At 40.0% G+C, this 20,110-nt stretch overlaps 1 protein-coding gene across 3 annotated transcripts in view; it reads right to left on the reverse strand.

The window, feature by feature from the left end:
• Positions 1-20,110, reverse strand: part of MGAT4A (alpha-1,3-mannosyl-glycoprotein 4-beta-N-acetylglucosaminyltransferase A) — a 75,170-nt gene that overhangs the window by 26,870 nt on the left and 28,190 nt on the right. For 2 of the 3 annotated variants that reach the window (XM_075852619.1, XM_075852618.1), the window contains exons 3-8: positions 11,065-11,232; positions 9,120-9,260; positions 5,652-5,785; positions 5,358-5,404; positions 3,012-3,125; positions 1,912-1,987 (exon numbers count right to left, since the gene is read on the reverse strand). In XM_075852619.1, coding sequence (XP_075708734.1) covers positions 1,912-1,987; positions 3,012-3,125; positions 5,358-5,404; positions 5,652-5,785; positions 9,120-9,260; positions 11,065-11,232 — 680 coding nt within the window. The remainder of the gene's footprint in view (positions 1-1,911; positions 1,988-3,011; positions 3,126-5,357; positions 5,405-5,651; positions 5,786-9,119; positions 9,261-11,064; positions 11,233-20,110) is intronic. The other variant, XM_075852620.1, reaches the window with a different exon arrangement.

A 20,110-nucleotide genomic window follows, 5' to 3' on the forward strand; every position in this document is an offset into this window, starting at 1 on the left:
CTCCCCAGAACCATGCAAAATCTCACACATACTCAGTACAAGCGGCAATGAAGTAAAAGAAAGAAGCAGATGAAGTTAGAAGCTGTAATTCCACACTAAAACTGCTGCTGGAAGACAGGTTCGCTTACTGCAGAGCTAGGGAGACTGCAGCTTGTACTGCGCATCTGCAGGATTTTACCATGGTGCAGTGAAGGAGGGACACCGATATGAGCTTGTCAGCTCTAGGTGGGAGGAAAGACAGTGATGGGAGTTCGTCAGCTCTAGGTGGGTGGAGATGGAGATTACTTCATGCGTATACTTGGTCTCATGGAGGGCCATAGCTAAAGGCTCATGGGCACCGGTGAAAAAGTTCTTCTTGGGTCCCCCAAAATTATCTGTCTCTTAAATAACTTATCGATGCAGCACTAGCAGCTAGGGGCATGGCTTGGGTCTTAAAAGAGATAGATAGATAGATAGATAGAAAAAGGAAGAGCAGCACATATAAACGCAAAGTATGCGTAGTTGTGTGTGCACAAGCCTTAGGACCTCAGACTCCAGTCCCACATATATATATTTCCAAACGAATAGGCAGCACAACACAGGTTCCAATTCAGTGAAAAAAAGGTTTATTCACCCAAATTTCAGTGCAACGTTTCAGCCCACATGGGCCTTTCTCAAGCATGAGATAGATCGATAGATAGATATATCGGGGACAACATAAGACTATGACCCCTATAGTTACGCCACTGGATATGATTAGATACATTGTCTCAGCAGACAGTATAAATATATGACAGGATTAGATACATTCTCTCAGCAGACCGTATCACACGATAGACTAAGGGTATGTTCACATGGCTTATTTTCAGCCGTTTTTTGGGCCGTAAACACCCCTGAAAAATGGCTAAAAAGTCGAAGGCTGAAGGCCTCCAAACATGTGCCCGTTGATTTCAATGAGAAAAACTGTGTTTTTTTCCCACAGGGCACTTTTTTACACGGACGTTTGTAAAAACGGCGCATAAAAAAAACGCCCCGTAAAAAAAGAAATGAATGTCACTTCTTGAGCCGTGAACAGCTCTAAAAATGGCCATAAAAAACGCTTGATGCATAAAAAACGGCTGAAAATCAGAGGCTGTTTTCACATGAAAACAGCTCCGTATTTTACGGACGTTTTCGTTTGCCGTGTGAACATACCCTCAGATATCAAAGCTTGCAGACAGTATCACACATGCTAGGCTTGGATACATGGCCCGAGCAGACAGTATCACACATGATAGGATTAAAAAACAGTGGCTCAATAGTCAGTATTACACAGATTAAGCTTCAGCCTCAGTAGTAAGTATATTTGTACTTACCAACCCGGCTCCTGAATTAGGTCCTCTTCATCTCCAGACGTAGAACTGGATTCTACCGTGATTCAGTGTCACAAAATTATTTGCACTGCGCATACAGTCCTGAACGCGATGAGGACCCAACTCAGGAGCGGAGGGGGAAAGTATACTGTTCCTGTAGTAACAGGGGCCCATGTTGTTCACAACATAGGCCACAGTTGCTATAGTAATTGTGAACAGATGTGGTGCAGGGGGGGAAACGTACCCCCCTGCCTTCGGTGCCTGGTTGAATCTGTGACCCCTATAGTTATGCTACTGGTCTCATGTACATACTTGGTCTCATAAAATGCTTATTTTGAAATCCGGCATGGATTTTCAAAGTAAGTACAAAGTACAGTCTCATCAGGTCGGAGATCTTTTTAATAATGCATGCAGTTTGTATTGCAAATCCGGTGACAGATCCTCTTTAAGGCCCAATAGATATGCAGTATTAAGATGTTAAAATAAGCTTAAACCATAAAATATGGTTTAAAGCATGTGCTAGTTGGGTTAATTTTTAACTACAACTATGGATTACAAAATCAACAAAAAAAATATTTACCTGGATGTAATAATTACCCTTCCTCTGAGCATACATCATTAGGAAAGAATAGTCTAAATTTTGTTTGGTTCGCCATCTGTACAGAAGATCAAAATAAACAGCATAAATATATATTATCACACTCAAATTACATGAATACATAAAGACATTTCCTCAACCTGTTGCAGGAAAATTTTATGGGCCAGTTTGTGGAAGACCCGACTAGAGGTGAAGCTCTGTTGGATCTGGTAATTTCTAATAATGCAGATCTTGTTGGGAATGTCAATGTTCGTGAAAACCTCGGTAACAGTGATCATAATATAGTTACATTTTACCTATACTGTAAAAAACAAACGCAGGCTGGGAGGGCAAAAACATTTAATTTTAAGAAAGCCAATTTCCCCAGGATGAGGGCGGCAATTCAGGATATGGACTGGGAAGAACTAATGTCAAATAATGGAACAAATGATAAATGGGAGATTTTCAAATCTACTTTGAGTTATTATAGTGCAAAATTTATTCCTATAGGTAACAAGTATAAACGACTCAAATTAAACCCCACATGGCTTACACCTTCTGTGAAAGGGGCAATACATGACAAAAAAAGGGCATTTAAAAAATACAAATCTGAGGGTACAGCTGTAACTCCCAAACAACCACCAAAACCATGGAGGATATGTATACAAAATGACATTGCAGCTGTCACTTTACAAATAAGGCCTTGTTTCACACGGCATGTACTTGACGAGTCTTTTGGCACATTTCACTCGCTGAAAAAAAGCATGATTTAAGATTCCCATTGCCATTAATGGGAAAGCGCATTGTTAGAGGGATTCCGCTTCTAGAGGGAGCTCTTGACTTCACGGTCCATATATGGACAGTGACGTCAGGGGCTACTCCTGGAGCGGAATCCTCGGCGTTGCCAAATCTTAGAGGAAGCCCCTGACGTCACGGTCCATATATGGACAGAGACATCAGGAACTTCTTCTAGAAGAGGAATCCCCCGGCCAGAGCGATCCGATCGGGGATTCTGCTTCTAAAGGGAGGCGTTAGGTGGCATTACCTACAGGGGGGGGGGAATTATTCGAGTAACATTATAGTGTTACCTCTGTATTACATACCTAACCCTTTCCTTGGAGTCTCCAAATGTCTCCTTTAAATTTGTTAAGTCTGGATAATAGGTAGCAGGCGGAGAAATCACTTCCACTAAACCAGAGCCGATTTCTGTTGAGAATCTAATGGAAAGATACAAATATTTAAGGTGAGTGACTGGATGAGACACTCCTAAAAAACCAAAACTGAACATATAACAAGTCAGAAGCCAATATTGGGGCTCTAGAGAAAAGTGCTTTCTTAGTAAGAATTTAACGTGTCTAAATAGATAAGAAAACTCAGTACTGAGTCACGTACATCTATCTAGTCTATCATATTATATTACATATTGTCTTAGTCCCTACATTGGATTCAGGGAATGGCACATATTACACACATGCCTCTATTAGGTCTTGTTCACACGGCGCTCAAAAAACCTGCCGTGTAAACGTGTCAAAAACGCTAGCGTTTTTGTAAAACGCTTTTTAGAATACAGGCGTTTGACACTTTTTTGCTGCGTTTTTGTCGCATCTTTTTTTGCCGCGTAATTAGGACTCCCATTGACTATGGGAATTAGGTGCTTTATTGGCGCGTTTCACGTGCCAAGAATTGACCTGACACTTTTTTTGCGTAAAACGCAGCAAAAATGGGTCGAATACACACCATGTGAACAAGGCCTTACCTGTCTATTTTTCACTTCTACGTATAAAGATTGTGACCCTGTTTTATTATGAGTTACTTATTTGCATAATCAATATCTAACTGCCTCCCTCTTGTAAATATTGATTCACTCGATCTAGAAGGAACACCATTCTCCTATCGGTCGGTTTACCTACAGGCCCTCAGACGCTGAGTGTTTAGCAGTGACTACCTACAATATATTGGAAATAATCTATAAGCATCTATAAAAAAAAACTGTCTAAGACTAGCCTTATTGCCCATAGCAAACAATCACAGTGCAGCTTTCACTTTCCCAAAACAGTGAAATAAATTAACGCTGCACGGTTATTAGTTGCTATGGACAACAAGGCCAGTTTTACTCTTAGACAGTTTTTTTAAATGAGGCCAAATGAGTCATTTCACTCCGTGTATTGTACCATATCAATGGCTTTACCAAGCGCCCACAACCACGATGGCCCTGGTTACACCTATGCTTGCGCTGGGGCCTTTTACAGGGCGAGTACCTGTTCATTTATTATTTTATTCCCCCACATTAAGCCCTTAATCGACGGAAAACGTTATGGCTCTCAGAATAAGGCGACAAAACGCAAATTTCATTTTTAACAATTCGTTTTTTACTTGTAGAAGTAGTAAAACATAATTTTAACATAATAAAGAATTTTTTTCCAGTTTCCCACAACATTATAAGGTGCAATAAATGGTGCCGTAAAAGTCTACAACTCTTCACGCAAAAAACAAGCCCTCATAAGGCTAGATCGACAGAAAAAAAAAAAAAAGTTATGGCTTTTGGAAGGTGGGGGAACCAAAAGTGAAAATCCGAAAAATGGCTCCAGCAGGAAGGGGTTAAGAAGTGCACCCAAACAATATGAAATAATTCCCTTTATAGGCAAGAAACTAACCATGAAATTTAGATGACCCACCCACATTAGTAGAAACTACGAGTGAACAGTACTGAAGTTTTAATAACAATTCTGCCCGTGTAAAACCACCTTAAAGAGGCTCTGTCACCAGATTTTGCAACCCCCATCTGCTATTGCAGCAGATAGGCGCTGCAATGTAGATTACAGTAACGTTTTTATTTTAAAAAAACGAGCATTTTTGGCCAAGTTATGACCATTTTTGTAGTTATTTTTGCAGAATCAACTGTAGCCTCTGGTGCCAATGTGGCCGTCACGATGCAGGACCTGTGAGTGACGTCACAGATCTGCACTGTCAGAAGCTGGGCGTTCTGAAGAGAAGAGGATGTTACTTCTCTTCAGAGCGCCCAGCTAGTGAAAGTATTAAAAACGCCCCGATGTACGCACATAATACACGCCCACTTGGACTTTTACTTTTAAACACACCCACTTGGACTTTTGCAAGCCTCATTTGCATAACTACAAAAATGGTCATAACTTGGCCAAAAATGCTCGTTTTTTAAAAATAAAAACGTTACTGTAATCTACATTGCAGCGCCTATCTGCTGCAATAGCAGATAGGGGCTGCAAAATCTGGTGACAGAGCCTCTTTAAGGAAAAATTCGACAATCTAGCACCTGCCAACACGAGCTAATTTTAAAAAGTATTATGAAGAGCGTCAAAAGCAGATATTAACAATTATGGATAACTAACACGTCCCCATCATCAATATCCCGGCTAATAATTAACTGTTGAGTGCATGTTATTTATGTATATGCATTTATCAATAGAACTTACTCTTTCTCTAAACTGCCAACCACGCTATGTACGTATTCAAGGTCTGTCTAGGAAAAAAAAATAAAAAATAACACGTCAGAGAACAAATAAAACATGTGTTTACTTTAGCTTCTCTTGTATAGCTAAATGATTTGAAATATTTTTATTGTCTAAAAATATTTTGTATGGTTCTATTTCACAATACTCTAAGAAAGGCTGTGCCGTAAAAACCACATAAAATCACTCACATCAGTCATGTATACATCTATAAATATAGATCAGGTAAACAGACGCATTTATTTAGGATGTACTTACTTCTCCAATGAAGACTATTATAACACAGTCAAGTTTTTCCTCTGGAGACAATTTATCAATCAATGAATGTAAAGTCTCGGTCAAATAAGACTTAACTTTCCTTTTTACAGTTGGGATGCCCATTACAATTGACACTGATAGGAGAAAACAAAAAAGCAAAAAAAAGTTGAAAACTAGCCAGCAACCCAAAAATAAGAAAACCTACCAACAAGTTACTCAATGACATGTTATTAGTAAAATCAGTTTGCTTCTTAACCCGTTCTCGCTGTGGCTACTTTTGACCTTCCTGACAGAGCCTCGTTTGTCAAATCCAACATGTTTCACTTTATGTGGTAATGACTTTGGAATACTTTTACCTATCCAAGCGAATCTGGCAAAATTTGCTCGATACATTCAGTATTTAATTGTGAAAAACACCAAAATGTAGCGAAAAATTACAAAAATTTGCATTTTTCTCAATTTAAATGTATCTGCGTGTAAGACAGGCAGTTATAACACACAAAATTGTTGCTAATTAACATCCCACATGTGTCGACTTTAGATTTGCATCGTTTTTTGATCATCCTTTTATTTTTCTAGGACGCTTCAAGGCTTAGAACTTTAGCAGCAAAATCTCATTTTCAAGCAAATTTCAAAAGGCTATTTTTACAGTGGCCAGTTAAGTTGTGAACTGGATATGAGGGCCTTATATTTTAGGAACCCCCAATAAGTCACCCCATTTTAAAAACTGCACCCCTCAAAGTATTCAAAACAGCATTTAGAAAATGTCTTAACCCCTTAGACGTTTCACAGTAATTAAAGCAAAGTAAAGGTGACATTTAAAAAAGACAATTTTTTTTTAAATTCATTTTTAATCTTTTTTTTTTTTGTAACACAGAAAGTTTTAACAGAGAAATGTAACTCAATATTTATTGCCCAGACTCTGCAGTTTGAGTAAATATCCCACATGTGGCCCTAGCGTGCTACTGGACTGAAGCACCGGCCTCAGAAGCAAAGGAGCAGCTAGTGGACTTTGGGGCCTCCTTTTTATTCGAATATATTTTAGGCACCATGTCAGGTTTGAAGAGGTCTTGTGGTGCCAAAACAGTGGAAATCCCTCAAAAGTGAGCCCATTTGGGAAACTACACCCTCAGGGAATTTATCTAGGGGTATAGTGAGCATTTTGACCCCACATGTATTTTGCAGAGATTGAAAATAGGTTGTGAAAATCTACATTTTTTTCAAAGAAAATGTAGTTTTAGCTAATTTTTTTACATTTCCACAAAGACTAAAGAAGAAAATGCACCCCAACATTTGTAATGACACTCTGTGCTGTAAGTTCCACAGAAACTTTACCGAAGTGTCGGGAGTGTGAATAGACATCGCGTCTTGGCTGGAGGCGATGTCTATTCACTCTCAAGACACTTCGATAAAGTTACTGGGGGAGTATGTGACAGCATTTTGCGCGAGATGTGACCTAAAAACAGCGATTCTAGTGTTGTTTTTTCGTATTATTTTTACCGCGTTCACCGTGCGGGATAAATTACGTAACAGTTTTATAGATTAGGTCGTTACGGACGCGGCGATACCAATTATGAATAGTTTTATGTGTTTTTTTTTCATTTTTTCCAATAATAGACTTATGGGAAAAAAAAATAGTTTGGGATTTTTTTAACTTCAAACTTTTATCATCATTTACTTTTTTTTTTTTACAACCTTTTATTACCTTTTTTTATTTGTTCCACTAGAGGACTTGAATGCCTGCACCTCAGATCTCTTTATGAATACACTGCACTACATACGTAGTGCAGTGTATTAGAGCAGTCAGTGATTCACTGATAGCAAGCCTATGTGGACCTGCCGCAGGCATACAAGGCAGAAGCGGAGGCCAAAACCATAACAACCATCAGCAACCATGCGATTATGTCGCTGGGCTGCTGGTCGGCTCAAAACCCCTCAGATGCTGTGCTCTCTGTTGAGACTAGCTCCGGTCCTGGCCGTTACAGCAGGATGTCAGCTGTAATATACAGCTGACACCCAGCAGTAATGGTGCGGGCTCTACTGCACGTTGCGGGAACCCCTGCCCGACAGCGCCGTATATATACGGCGGATGTCGGGAAGAGGATAAACAACATGTCATAGACCATGGTTTCTGATAGCAAACAGTTAACACTTAGCACAGGGTGTGATTTTTATCTACTGTATAAATTACAGATTAGGCTGGTACCTGGAGCATCAGTTGTCTGGTGTGACACCAATCAGGCTATGATTCCTTAAACACCAGTGTGGAATTGTGGTACTGCTGGTGGATACACGTGTCCATCCTCTCTCTCCCCCCCTCCCCTCCCTCTTCTATCCTTCCCTTCACCTTTCTTTATAGTTTCCTTTATGTGTTACATGTCCTATGAACATTTTTTCCTTTGTTTTTGGGGTAAAATCTCTCGTACCGCGCTAACGAGGATCCTTTGCAATAATTTATATGACTTGTAGGCTATATTTTCTGCAACATATTGATATCAATGTTCAGAGATGTTATTGCCATGGGACATGTTGAATTTTTGGTCATTTGTCTGTAATTGTTGGAAAATAAAAAATACATACTTAAAAAAAAAATAATTACAGATTAGGCAAGAGGCTATATTTATAAAAAACGGGACTAATCTGTGAAGCCCAATTTAAAGCGGATCGGTCACCGGAATATGACAGGTCCACTCTGCTAGACAGAATTTATCATTGGAGATAAATAATCATTCCGGTTTTAGCAAATTATTTTTTGTATAATTAAAAGTTAAACAATTTTCCAATATACTTTCTGTATTAATTCACACACAGATGCTTGGCTCGCTAGAAGACAAGCTCTGTAACGAGCTGTGCACCTGTGTGTCCATCACACGACCGTGGACAGAATTTTATCCACTGGAAGTAAACAATGAATGATCCTACTGAACAACAACAAGCAGAGATGTTGAAAAACAAGAGTAATTAATTAATAAAGTAATTTTCTGAAACCGGACAAACCCTTTAACTAGAAGTGGAGCCAATGATACAGTACCACGTAACACCGAAAAAGGTTTAGACAATTTATATAGACATGCTAAGCATACCGCTGCCTAAAGGTGGACAGATATAGTAAATTTTGGTGGGATCTGCTCATAACCTAATGCTCATAGTTCAATTCAGCAGAAACAACCAATCTCAGGAAAAATTCGGGATCAGCTGACAAATATGAAATCTAAGGCCACCTGATCTAAGAATTGTATGGGATATACTTTTTTTTTTTAAGAATAAGAGGGCTAGATAAAATAAAAATTATAACCCTTTAAGTAAAAGACAAAATTAGCCTGTTGAAGGAAAGACAGAAATGAAAGGGATAAACAGGAATGAGAGAAAAAAGTACACAGAGACAGAATAAAAAGAAATATGAGAAAAACACAGTGAATTGATGGTTTTGGCAGATATGAGCTATGCATTTATCTTGGAAGTTCATACCTCCTGTTCTTCCAAGACCAACCTGCACAGCAGGCTGGAGGCTTCCTTCGTGGTTTAATAAATGAGGCATATGGTAGTAAATATTTGGCACTTGAAGAGATTTTCTGTCATTTAAATCTTTTAACAATTTTTGAGCTTCATCTGAAAAAAAAAACAAAAAAAAAAAAGACAAAAAATAAAGTCGTTTAGAGTTCTGTGATACACGGAATCATTGTGAATCAACAATGAAGTGAATATCCTAAAATGTAACACATTCAGATTGAATATTGAGGCCAAGTTAGAAGACTTATTTACTGTTGGTGAAGTGTATTTCCAAAAACTTTATGTCCAAAATGTGTGCATTTAACTCAAGCCTTCCAAGAAGCACCATATGTTTGCTTCAATATAAATATTTTCCCATTGTAATTGTATGTCCCCAATCTTCTGTGATTCCTGTAGCCTTCTGCATTACAATGATAAAATTCAGCCTGCCTGCAGCAGCCGCCACTAGAGGGAGCTTGGGAGTTAACCGAAGACAGGTTTAACATTACTTTCAATGGGAGATCTATAAAACCCTATCCAGCGAGCTCCCATTAGTGGTAGGTAAACCTGAATTTCATCTCTAGGTAGATATATTGCATAACTAACCATAGCAGATTTTTGTTCATAATTAGAGGTACACTTTAGTATATTATTTAAAAAATCCACAAGGCTGGGTTCACGCTGAGCGTTTTTTTGTTTTGGTAGGTAACCTCCCATGACTCTCAATGGGAGTTCATCAAACAACACAAAAAAAAGCATGTTAAAAAGCATGGTTTGTCTTGAATAATAATATTAAAGGGTAACTAAACGTTCAACAAACTTCTGACTGCAGAGTGGGCTACTTTTTATACATTTTACGGATGAAAAAAGTCCATTGAAGTCTATGGAGAGTGTTCAAAATACAGTATGTCATCACTATTTTAAAGAGGCTGCCTAATGGAATTCAATCTCCTCCCTGGAAGAACGCCTATTAGTAATACAGACCGATAATATGGATTTGTTATACGGTTGCAATATGATCCATATTATTCACGTTTACGGATACGCTCGAGCTTGAGGAACATGCCTTATTTGTGAGATATTTAGCTATACTGATCATCAGAAGTTCTCAACAGCTCACCATAGACAGAGCAATCTTCAAAGATTATATATATATATATATATATATATATATATATATATATATAGACTCAAGTGTGAATATTATATGCAACATTTAGGCATTCTACCACGAGTAATGTAATTTGATCATGATCTCATTTCATTGTAATTATTCCCGCACTGTCACCAAACTTATCCTTTAAGATAAACTGTGGAATAAGAAGTCCTTTCTAAATAATGGCCTACAGGGGATTCCTCCTGTATGTCATCACAAGCCACTGGTCTGTATATAATGTGACATCTGTAGCTATGTATAATCTCCAGTCAGTATACGCTGCCGAGACTGCAGGCAAACAGTGGCCCATTTCTTACTGTGTCCAAAGAAAAGAAACATCCTAATGGAATCTTCTCTCTCACATCCATGCACAAATACAAATAACAGTCATGTATTACAAAGAGTGCTGTATACATATATCAGAAAACAACATCTGGATCTGTAACGTGACAAAAATGCTGGAGGGGGAAACGCAGGGCCTGGGATTATATTTATTTATAGATTTAGTGAAAAAGCACAAGACCGATCAAAAAACAATCAAAAAGTAAAAGCTGAAATAATACCGAGTATAGGGGAAACCCTGGACTCCTTAGCTGTGGTCCCAAGATCGGTTCTTGGGACCACATTTTACCAGTCACTATATTATGGTTAAATTATTTTCCCTGGAGAACTACTTTAACTGTTCATAAAAAAAACTGAAAATCTAGGAAGTGTATAGAAAGTTTATGGTTTGTAAAAGGGGTATGAAAGGAAGTCAGGCCAGTTTACCTGAAAAATGACTTAATGCATCTCTGCTCCCATTTGCCTCCGACACGGCCCTCCGGAATTGTTCTAGAATAGCATGGAGCTCCGACGAGCGCTGGAGAGTTCTATGTTCAGCTATACGTAGGCGTTCCTTCAAAACATGGAATTCACGCTGGTAGGCCACCAATTTCTCTGCAGAAATAAAGTCATGGCAATAGGTTTCAATAAGTTACATTTTATACAGAAATGAATAAGAGTTTTCCGGTTTCACATCACAATAGAAAATAATTCCCCCCACCAGGTTTCTCTACGAAACAATTTTCACAAAAATGTAACCGACAAAAATTGGAACACAATAAAAATGACATTTGATTGTCCCAATGGGATACATATTATACTATATATTCTTTACATTGTATAAACTCTTTAGTAATGTTAGTAATGAATTTGTTTTAGTACAATTCACATTTCATTTATATATAAAAACAACAACAACAACATAGTGTATTACAATTCCTTGGAAGGGAATGGGTCACCAGATTTATAGAATCTAACAGATAAGAAGTCCTGTATGTTAATTGAGCTTTTTACTACCGTATGGAAATGGCGTGGATGCAGCCGCATGGTCCCACTTCAATGGAGTGTGATGTACAATTATTCATACAGGGTGTACTTTTTTATATTAGTGGTTCAAACTGGAGGTGTCCGAATTTAAAATACTTATTGGTAAAAGGTCGTTTTGTATCCCATAGGGAAAAAGAAAGCTGGCTATCAGAAATAGGACCATAGATGTGGTCAGTGTAGATTTTGTGATTTTCTAATTCGTACTAGGACCCTTAATATAGGGGGCTGTACGTTGAGTCGATAGACTACATACTGCGTTTTGCAGGTTGTCATTTTTTTTGCCCATGTGGTAGATTGTACATGGGACGAATTGTTTTTCCCATGTAAAAACGTTTTGGTGAACATGTTTGCTCTTTGAATATGGAAAAGGCTGTCCAAGGTTAATCCAACATATACGAGAGAGTCATGATAATGATTTTCCATGTATGCGTTTTGCAGGGATTATCCAAATAAAATTGACATAGTCCGGGGGAGATATACATCAGCTACTTTAAAAAAAAAAATAAAAAAAAGGGGGGGGGGGGGGGGAATGAAATTATTTTAAAAACTGAGGCACTAGGACCCCTCGGTCTGAATGATCGGAACGCTCTTAGTGCCTTTTTGGTATAGATGTAACTATGTATAAAATTGATGTAATCTGTTATTTGTATGTTCCATTGTGGCCATTGTGCATACCGGTTCTATAAAAAAGTGCATTTCTCTTTGCTATTTTGAATGTAAAGGATACGGTGTATACTCATGTGTGAGCAGGGTATATAATGATCAAGGAGAGGAAGAGACGCCAGGGCCTTGAAAAAGCTTGTGGCAAAGCAAAACGGCCGTAGGCTTACTCCACATCTCTCAGACCATGATCAGTGAATAAAAGAAGTTTATTGCAACCAACGGTGAGTGCCTCAATTTTTCTATCCTATCTACTGAACCAACAAGCCAAATTTATTTATTGTTGTTTTTAACAGCACCAACATATTCCACAGCGATGTACACAAATTGTAAGAGGTCACTTCAGTCCCTGTCCTAAGTGAGGCTCACAATGTAACTTCCCTCTATTTTCAGATCCAGTTACTGTATGGTTAATTTAGCGTCCCGTGTGAAATTCCCGTTATTTGTCAGCGTTCCTCTTTTTTTGTCTTTGAGGTTTCTAAATATACGCCGTGAGCAGAATTAGAACAAAGTGGACCATTTTCGTTCCGAATTCTGTCATTAGCAAGTTTACAGCTTTCAGAATAAAGCCGCTTCCACACCAATATTAATTAGAAATTCAGCAACTCGATCCAGCGGGAATAGTCTTGGTTGCCTGTATACTATGCTTCAAACAAGTGTATCTTGAGAAACAGATATCAAAAACAAAACAAGGAACTAATGCCCATGTGAGGGGGGGGGGGGGGGGGAGAGAGAAATCACCAGATTGCTACATCTTAAAATATTTCTACTCTATTTGCATAAAATAGTCAAGAACATACACGAGTCACGGGATTCAAAGTTTTGCAGAAATTTCTTAAAAAGTACGGAATTTAACGGCTTATTCGGGAAATTGCCAATAACATTCACACAAATTATCTGGAGGTGAACTGGAGATTTAGTTGAGACAGTAGTGATCACAAGTAAGTTACAATTTTCTACACCACATTGAAGAACACTAAAGCAAGCCTCTACAGTCCCTTAATGGCTGATAACCGAGAACAATCGGCGACATTCAGCAGCACAACTAATCAATATAAAACTTTTTGTTTAGTGCCCCTTACACCTGCACTTTATAGGACACCGTGGGTGTCAGTTACTAAGGAAATTAAAGCTTAGCCCATTGGTGGGAACATACATTACCCTTCTATGTGGGACCTTCTACATTCAATAATTCTTTGTTAAACTAAATTAATGGGGGGAAAACCCCAAAACCAATTACTTATACGAGTTGTAATGTGTGTGGAGAGGAAAACATAAGTACTGTACTGATTAATTTGCTAAATGTGAAAGGAAACTATGGAAAATTCTATTTGAAAATGTAAAACCAATGAAAATCAAAAAGATTCACACTGTTCACGCAGAGTTTTTTTTTGAAGGCAGAAAAAAAAAAAAAATAGCAATTAGACCTACCGGTAATTGTATTTCCAGGAATCCATCATGACAGCACTACAGGAGGTTGCCCTCTTGACCTCTGTAGGGACAGGAAGACAGAGAGGTTAAAAGGCCCCTCCCACCACCCACTTGCCAGTGTTTTTCAATTACTACACCAGGATGGATGCAACCCTATTTTATTTCTAGGGATAATAACTGACATGTTAAATGCACAAATCAGAATTCAATAAGGGAGGGAATATAATGGTGCTGTCATGATGGATTCCTGGAAATACAATTACCGGTAGGTCTAATTGCTATTTTCCAGTACATCCCTCATGACAGCACTACAGGAGCAATACCAGATTATAATGCTCAGGGCGGGACTACGGATTGGAGGACTTTCCGTCCAAAACTTAAATCCGTATCGGACAGCACATCGAGTCTATAATGTTTGTAAAACGTATGATGGCTTGACCAAGTGGCAGCTTTGCAGATTTGGTCAATAGAGGCTTCTCTTCTTTCTGCCCAGGATGCCGAGACTGCCCTTGTTGAATGGGCTCTGATGCCTTGTGGGGCACATAGTCCTTGGGACTTGTAGGCTTCTTGTATGGTGGTTTTTACCCATCTCGCTAGAGAGCCTTTTGAGGCTTTCTTTCCTCTATTCTTTCCCCCGAATAGGACAAATAGATTTTTATCTCGTCTCCAGGAGGAGGTTCTATCCAGATACTGAAGAATTGTTCGCCTGACATCCAGGCAATGGAATTTTTCTTCTTGTTGGTCTTTTGGATCTGGATAAAAGGAAGGTAGAATTATTTCTTGTTCTCTATGGAAAGCGGTAGATACCTTTGGAATAAATGAGGGATCCAGCTTTAGGATGATCTTATCCTCTTGTACTTTTAGGTACGGTTCTATGATTGATAGAGATTGGATTTCTCCAATCCTTCTTGCTGAAGTAATAGCGACTAAGAATGCAGCTTTTAGAGTTAAAAAATGCATACTAATTTTGTCGAGCGGCTCAAAGGGGGGCTCACAAAGAGTCGTTAACACCACATTCAAATCCCAGGTAGGAACTGATTTCTTTAGGGAAGGTTTCAGTTTAGAGACCGCTTGGGTGAATCTTCTGATCCACCGATGTTCAGCCAGAGGAGTGTTAAAAAAATTACCTAAGGCTGAAATCTGCACTTTTAAGGTACTAGGGCTAAGTCCTTTTTTGAATCCCGATTGTAAAAAATCTAGGATTTTTGCAATGTTGGGAGAAAAGGGATCTGGTCCTGGGATTCCATGCCAGGAACAGAATTTCTTCCAAATCTTTTGATAGATTTTTGAGGTAACTTCTTTATGACTTGATAAGATAGTTGAAATTACCTCGTCTGACAGACCGTGGTTCCTCAAGATCTGCCTTTCAGGATCCAGGCTGACAATTTCAGAGTCTCTATTCCCTGGAAGAATAAGGGACCCTGGGAGAGAAGATTCTCCTTGACTGGGAGCATGATAGGATCTTCCAACGCTAGGTATTGTACGATTGGAAACCAACTTCTTTTCGGCCAATAGGGAAGAATAATGATGAGCTTTGTCAAATCTTCCTGGATTTTTCTTAATACCATTGGTATTAGAGGAAACGGAGGAAAGGCATAGGCCAGATCCATGTCCCAGTGTTGGGACAATGCATCTACTCCCAATGGGTTGTCTCTGAGATTTAGGGAGAAGAATGTCTCTACTTGAGTGTTTTTCCTCGTGGCAAACAGGTCTATTTGTGGATAACCCCAATTTCGGGTTAGGCAACGAAAGACTTCCTTGTTTAGGGACCATTCTCCTGGGTCTACTTTTTTCCGACTCAGGAAATCTGCTGATAGGTTCTCTGAGCCTTTTAGGTGGACTGCCGTGACTGATAGGACGTTTTCTTCTGCCCAACTGAAAATTTGTGCAGAGAGGCCCTGAAGAAGAGTGTGTCTTGTTCCCCCTTGATGGCGAAGAAAGGACACTGCTGTCGTGTTGTCCGATAAAATTCTTATATGCTTCCCTTTTATGGTGGGTGAAGCTCTTATAAGTGTCTCCCATACAGCTCTTAGTTCTTTGAAGTTTGAAGACATCATCTTCATTTGACCAGTCCATGTGCCCTGAAAGTGTTGGTCTTGGATTACTGACCCCCAGCCGTGTTTGCTGGCATCTGTGGTAATCACTACATAAGGAGAAGTTCTCCAGGGGACTCCCTTGTCTATGTTGTTTGTGCAGAGCCACCACAGGAGAGATGATTTCACAGTCTCGGAAATTTGCATTTTTAAATTCAGGGAGTTTTGTTTTCGATCCCACCGGGATAAGATCAGATTCTGTAAGGGTCTGGAGTGAAATTGGCTCCATGGAATAGATTGGATGCAAGATGTCATCATTCCCAACATCCGCATACATTCCCTTATGGAACAGGCGTCTTTCCCCCAAAATTTTCTTACTTCTGCCAGTAGGAGTATTTGTTTCTCTCTTGGGAGGAAGGAATGTTGAAGGGAGGAGTCTAGCAGTACTCCTAAGAAGACCTTCTGTTTCTGGGGAGGAAGACTCGACTTCTGAAAGTTGATTATCCATCCCAATTTTTGTAGTAGGGAAAGAACCTGTGACTGATGACTGACTAAGATAGCAGGAGTATCTGCTGTCAACAAGAAGTCGTCTAGATATGGGATAATTACTATACCTTGACTTCTTATGAATGCCATGATCTCTGCCATAATTTTTGTAAAAATTCTGGGGGCGGAGGAAAGGCCGAAGGGGAGGCAGACAAACTGGAAGTGGAGAATGGAAGGACCGTCCTGAATTGCGAATCTGAGGAATCTCTGGTACGCGGGGTGGATAGGAACGTGATAATACGCATCCTTTAAATCGATCGTACACATTGATGCCTCTTCCCTTATTAGAGGAATAGTCGATCTGATAGACTCCATCTTGAATTTCCGATAATTCACCCATTTGTTTAGGAACTTCAGGTTGATTATTGTCCTGTAGGAACCATCTGGTTTTTTGACCAAGAAGATTTTCGAATAGTGGCCCTTGCATATCTCGTTGTGGGGAACTGGGGAAATGGCTCTCAATCTGAGTAATTTCTGGACGTCCTGGATAAGTACCTGATGAAGATCTTTTGCTTGGTACTGGGTTATTAGGAATTTCTCTGGAGGAATGGAGGAAAATTCTATTTTGTATCCTTCTTCTATTATCTTTAGAACCCAGGGGTTCTGGGTTATTCTCGACCATTCGGGATAAAATTGTAGGAGTCTTCCCCCCACACTCTTGGCGTCATTGCTTTGAGGGCTGGAATGAATTATTTGGGTTAAGGAGATATCCTCGACCCCTTTTCCCTTTGGGGTAACTCCAGCGACCGGACTTCCCTTTCCCGCTGTAGTTCTGTGAAGTAGGATCCCTCTGTTGGCGAAATCTTCCAAATTGAGGGGGTTTTTTTGGTTTCTCTTCAGGAAACCCCTTTTTTCTATCTGTTGCACTCTCCAGTATGTTATCAAGGAGAGGACCGAACATCAGAGACCCTGTAAATGGGATAGAACACAACTTGTTTTTGGACTTAGTATCTCCTGACCACATTTTGAGCCATAATGCTCTTCTAGCAGCATTTGAGAGAGCCCCATTCCTGGCAGCAAATCTAATAGATTCCGCTGAAGCGTCTACTAAGAATCCGGTTGCCATTTTTAGTAAAGGTAGAGATTCTAGTAGCTCTTGTCGTGATGTCTTCATCATCAGATGGGTCTCTAGCTGGTTTAGCCATATGAACATTGCTCTTGCTACTGATGTGGCCGCGATATTAGTTGAGATCAAGGCCGAGGAAGATTCCCACGCTCTTTTTAGTAGTCAGTCTGCCTTTCGGTCCATGGCGTCCCTCAACTGAGAGGAATCTTCAAAGGGGATTGCGGTTTTTTTAGCAACCCTGGCGACTGGGACATCTACTTTTGGGATTTCATCCCAAGGCTTAGTGTCCTCTGGATCAAAGAGAAGTCTGTTCTTAAAATCTCTTGAAATGAAGAGCCTTTTTTCTGAATCTTCCCATTCAGTTGTCACCATTCTTTTAAGATTTTCGTTTACCGGAAAAACCCTTGTTTTCTTTCCCGTTAGACCTCCAAACATCTCATCCTGGATGGTATGTGGTTGGTCCACTTCGGGAATATCCATAGTTTCCCGTATTGCTTGAATTAGGGTATCAGACATCTCGGAAGAGAAGAAAAATTTTTTCTCTTGAGTGGAAGAAGTTGAAGGTAAGAGTTAGTCTCTTTCTTCTAACTCATCTTCCGATAGGTAATAGCACTCCTGTTCAGAGTCCGACCCCTGAGAAGGAGGCCAATATTTTTGATCCACTTCAATCCGTGGTCTTTTTGCCCGGGAGTGTGAGGGAGTTTCTTGCGGAGTGGCGAGGGAGGCTACTGACTGACCCACTTCCTCACGAATCATAGTCCTAAGTTCGGACATGAACGTTGGTTGTTCCTCCTTTAGTATTTTGGCAATACAATCCTGACACAATTGTTTTTTATGGGACTCTGGCAATTTTTTTGCACAAGTCGCACATTTTTTAACCTTCTTTTTATCAGTTTGTCTCTGAGAGAAATCTTTTTCCTAGAGAAAACAGAAGGTAGGTAAAGTATGGTGTACATACATAAGGGGTCATACCCTTCCCCAAGGGTGAGACTCACGTGACCCTGGGACATATCTGGAGTTCCATCAGGACGAGGAAGTTCCATATCGCGACAGGTAACAGGCAATGCAATATGCAAACCACAAAAAATAAATCCAAGTTAGAGTTATCAGCTCTAACTACATACCTGTGCGTGTCCCTTTAAATGCGGGCGTTTTGAATTTCCCGCCTTCCAAGATGGCCGCGGACCGGAAGTAGCCCGACGTCATATCCGGTCGGCTATTCGTCCAGCGTGTACCTGGAGTGCAGCCGCCATAGCCGGCGCTAAGGCTTGCTATGCGGTGCAGCGAGGATCCCTGCCGGTGCGTCCATGCCTATGGAGCTGCCGGTCCCCGCCTGGTCCGCGGTCCGGCCGAAGCCTGCTTGGGAAACCCCAGCCCCCACACACTACCAGAACCCTGCCTAGGATTCCTCCGGTAGGTGTCTTAGGGAGGGAGCTAAGGGACCCGTCGTATGAGGGGTGTTAGCCTGGGCTTTAGGGGGAAGAGAAGGGGGAGTGCACGGACCCCCCGATCTTGCCCCCTGCCCGAGTTTTTTCCTGCACTAATACAGGAGCGACACTCTCTGCTCCTGACCCTTGTGGGGACAGGAAGAACACTGGTGGTGGGAGGGGCCTTTTTACCTCTCTGTCTTCCTGTCCCTACAGAGGTCAAGAGGGCAACCTCCTGTAGTGCTGTCATGAGGGATGTACTGGAAAAATTAATAAAATAATATTGGCCTTTAAATTCCTTCAGGCAGATTTTGACCTGCGTGCGCTTTTTTTGCAGAGGTTTTCGTGGCGTTCTTCGCCCATGGACATAAAGCTAATGCAAGGACCGCGAGCAAAAAAACGATGCGATAAACATTTGGAAACTAGCGCTGCAGGTTTTTCCTGCCTACCATTAATTTCAATGGGAAGTCAGAGGCGGAACCCGCGGCAAGAAAGGAAATGGCTGTATGCAGAAACACATATACTGTATGCAGAAACACGTATACTGTATGCAGAAAAGGGAATGTAAGCAAATCTATATTGTCTATTAAAAGAATAGGTCATCAGAAAACTTAAATCAGTTTTTATTTATTTTTTTAAATCATTTTTTCATCTTTTAAGTAACTATAATGTTTTAATAAATCCTGAACTCTTGTCGTTTTCACACGGATCTTCAGACACTTCCGGATCTATAAAGTTAGTGAGCTCTTACGGCTTGCTTGGCATTCGATAGTCTACGTCTTGATAGCTTCTGCTCCGTACTATACTCCAGGACATCCAATACAAACAACTTTGCTGTTCAATAGTCATTACATATTGGAGAATCAATCAGGAGGAAAAAAAAACAAACACAAAAAAATTCACAATCAGTAGACAAAAATGTGGAGGTGTTGCCCATAGCAACCAATTACTTCTAATTTAATAACCTGAAAAACTAAAGCAAACTGCTTGCTGACAAAAACAGTCTGTACTAGTATTTATACAGAAGTCGCAGGAGTGTATGTTAAAAGCAATATGGTCTGAAGGTGGAGCAGATAATGGTTTCCATGTTACAACCACGCACGGGACGGAAACTACATTTAACCGGATACAAAAGTTATCCAAGAAAAACCCCAATGGTCAGGAAGTTATGGAATTTCTTCTTGACGTCAATGGATATTTTTTATCCTCGAATAAATGTGATTTATATTTATTTTATGAAATCACAAGTCCACTAAAGCCAAAGTGGGTACCTGGCGTGACAT

The sequence above is a fragment of the Rhinoderma darwinii genome, chromosome 2 (assembly GCF_050947455.1).
Source record: "Rhinoderma darwinii isolate aRhiDar2 chromosome 2, aRhiDar2.hap1, whole genome shotgun sequence".
Classification (NCBI taxonomy): Eukaryota; Metazoa; Chordata; class Amphibia; order Anura; family Rhinodermatidae; genus Rhinoderma; species Rhinoderma darwinii.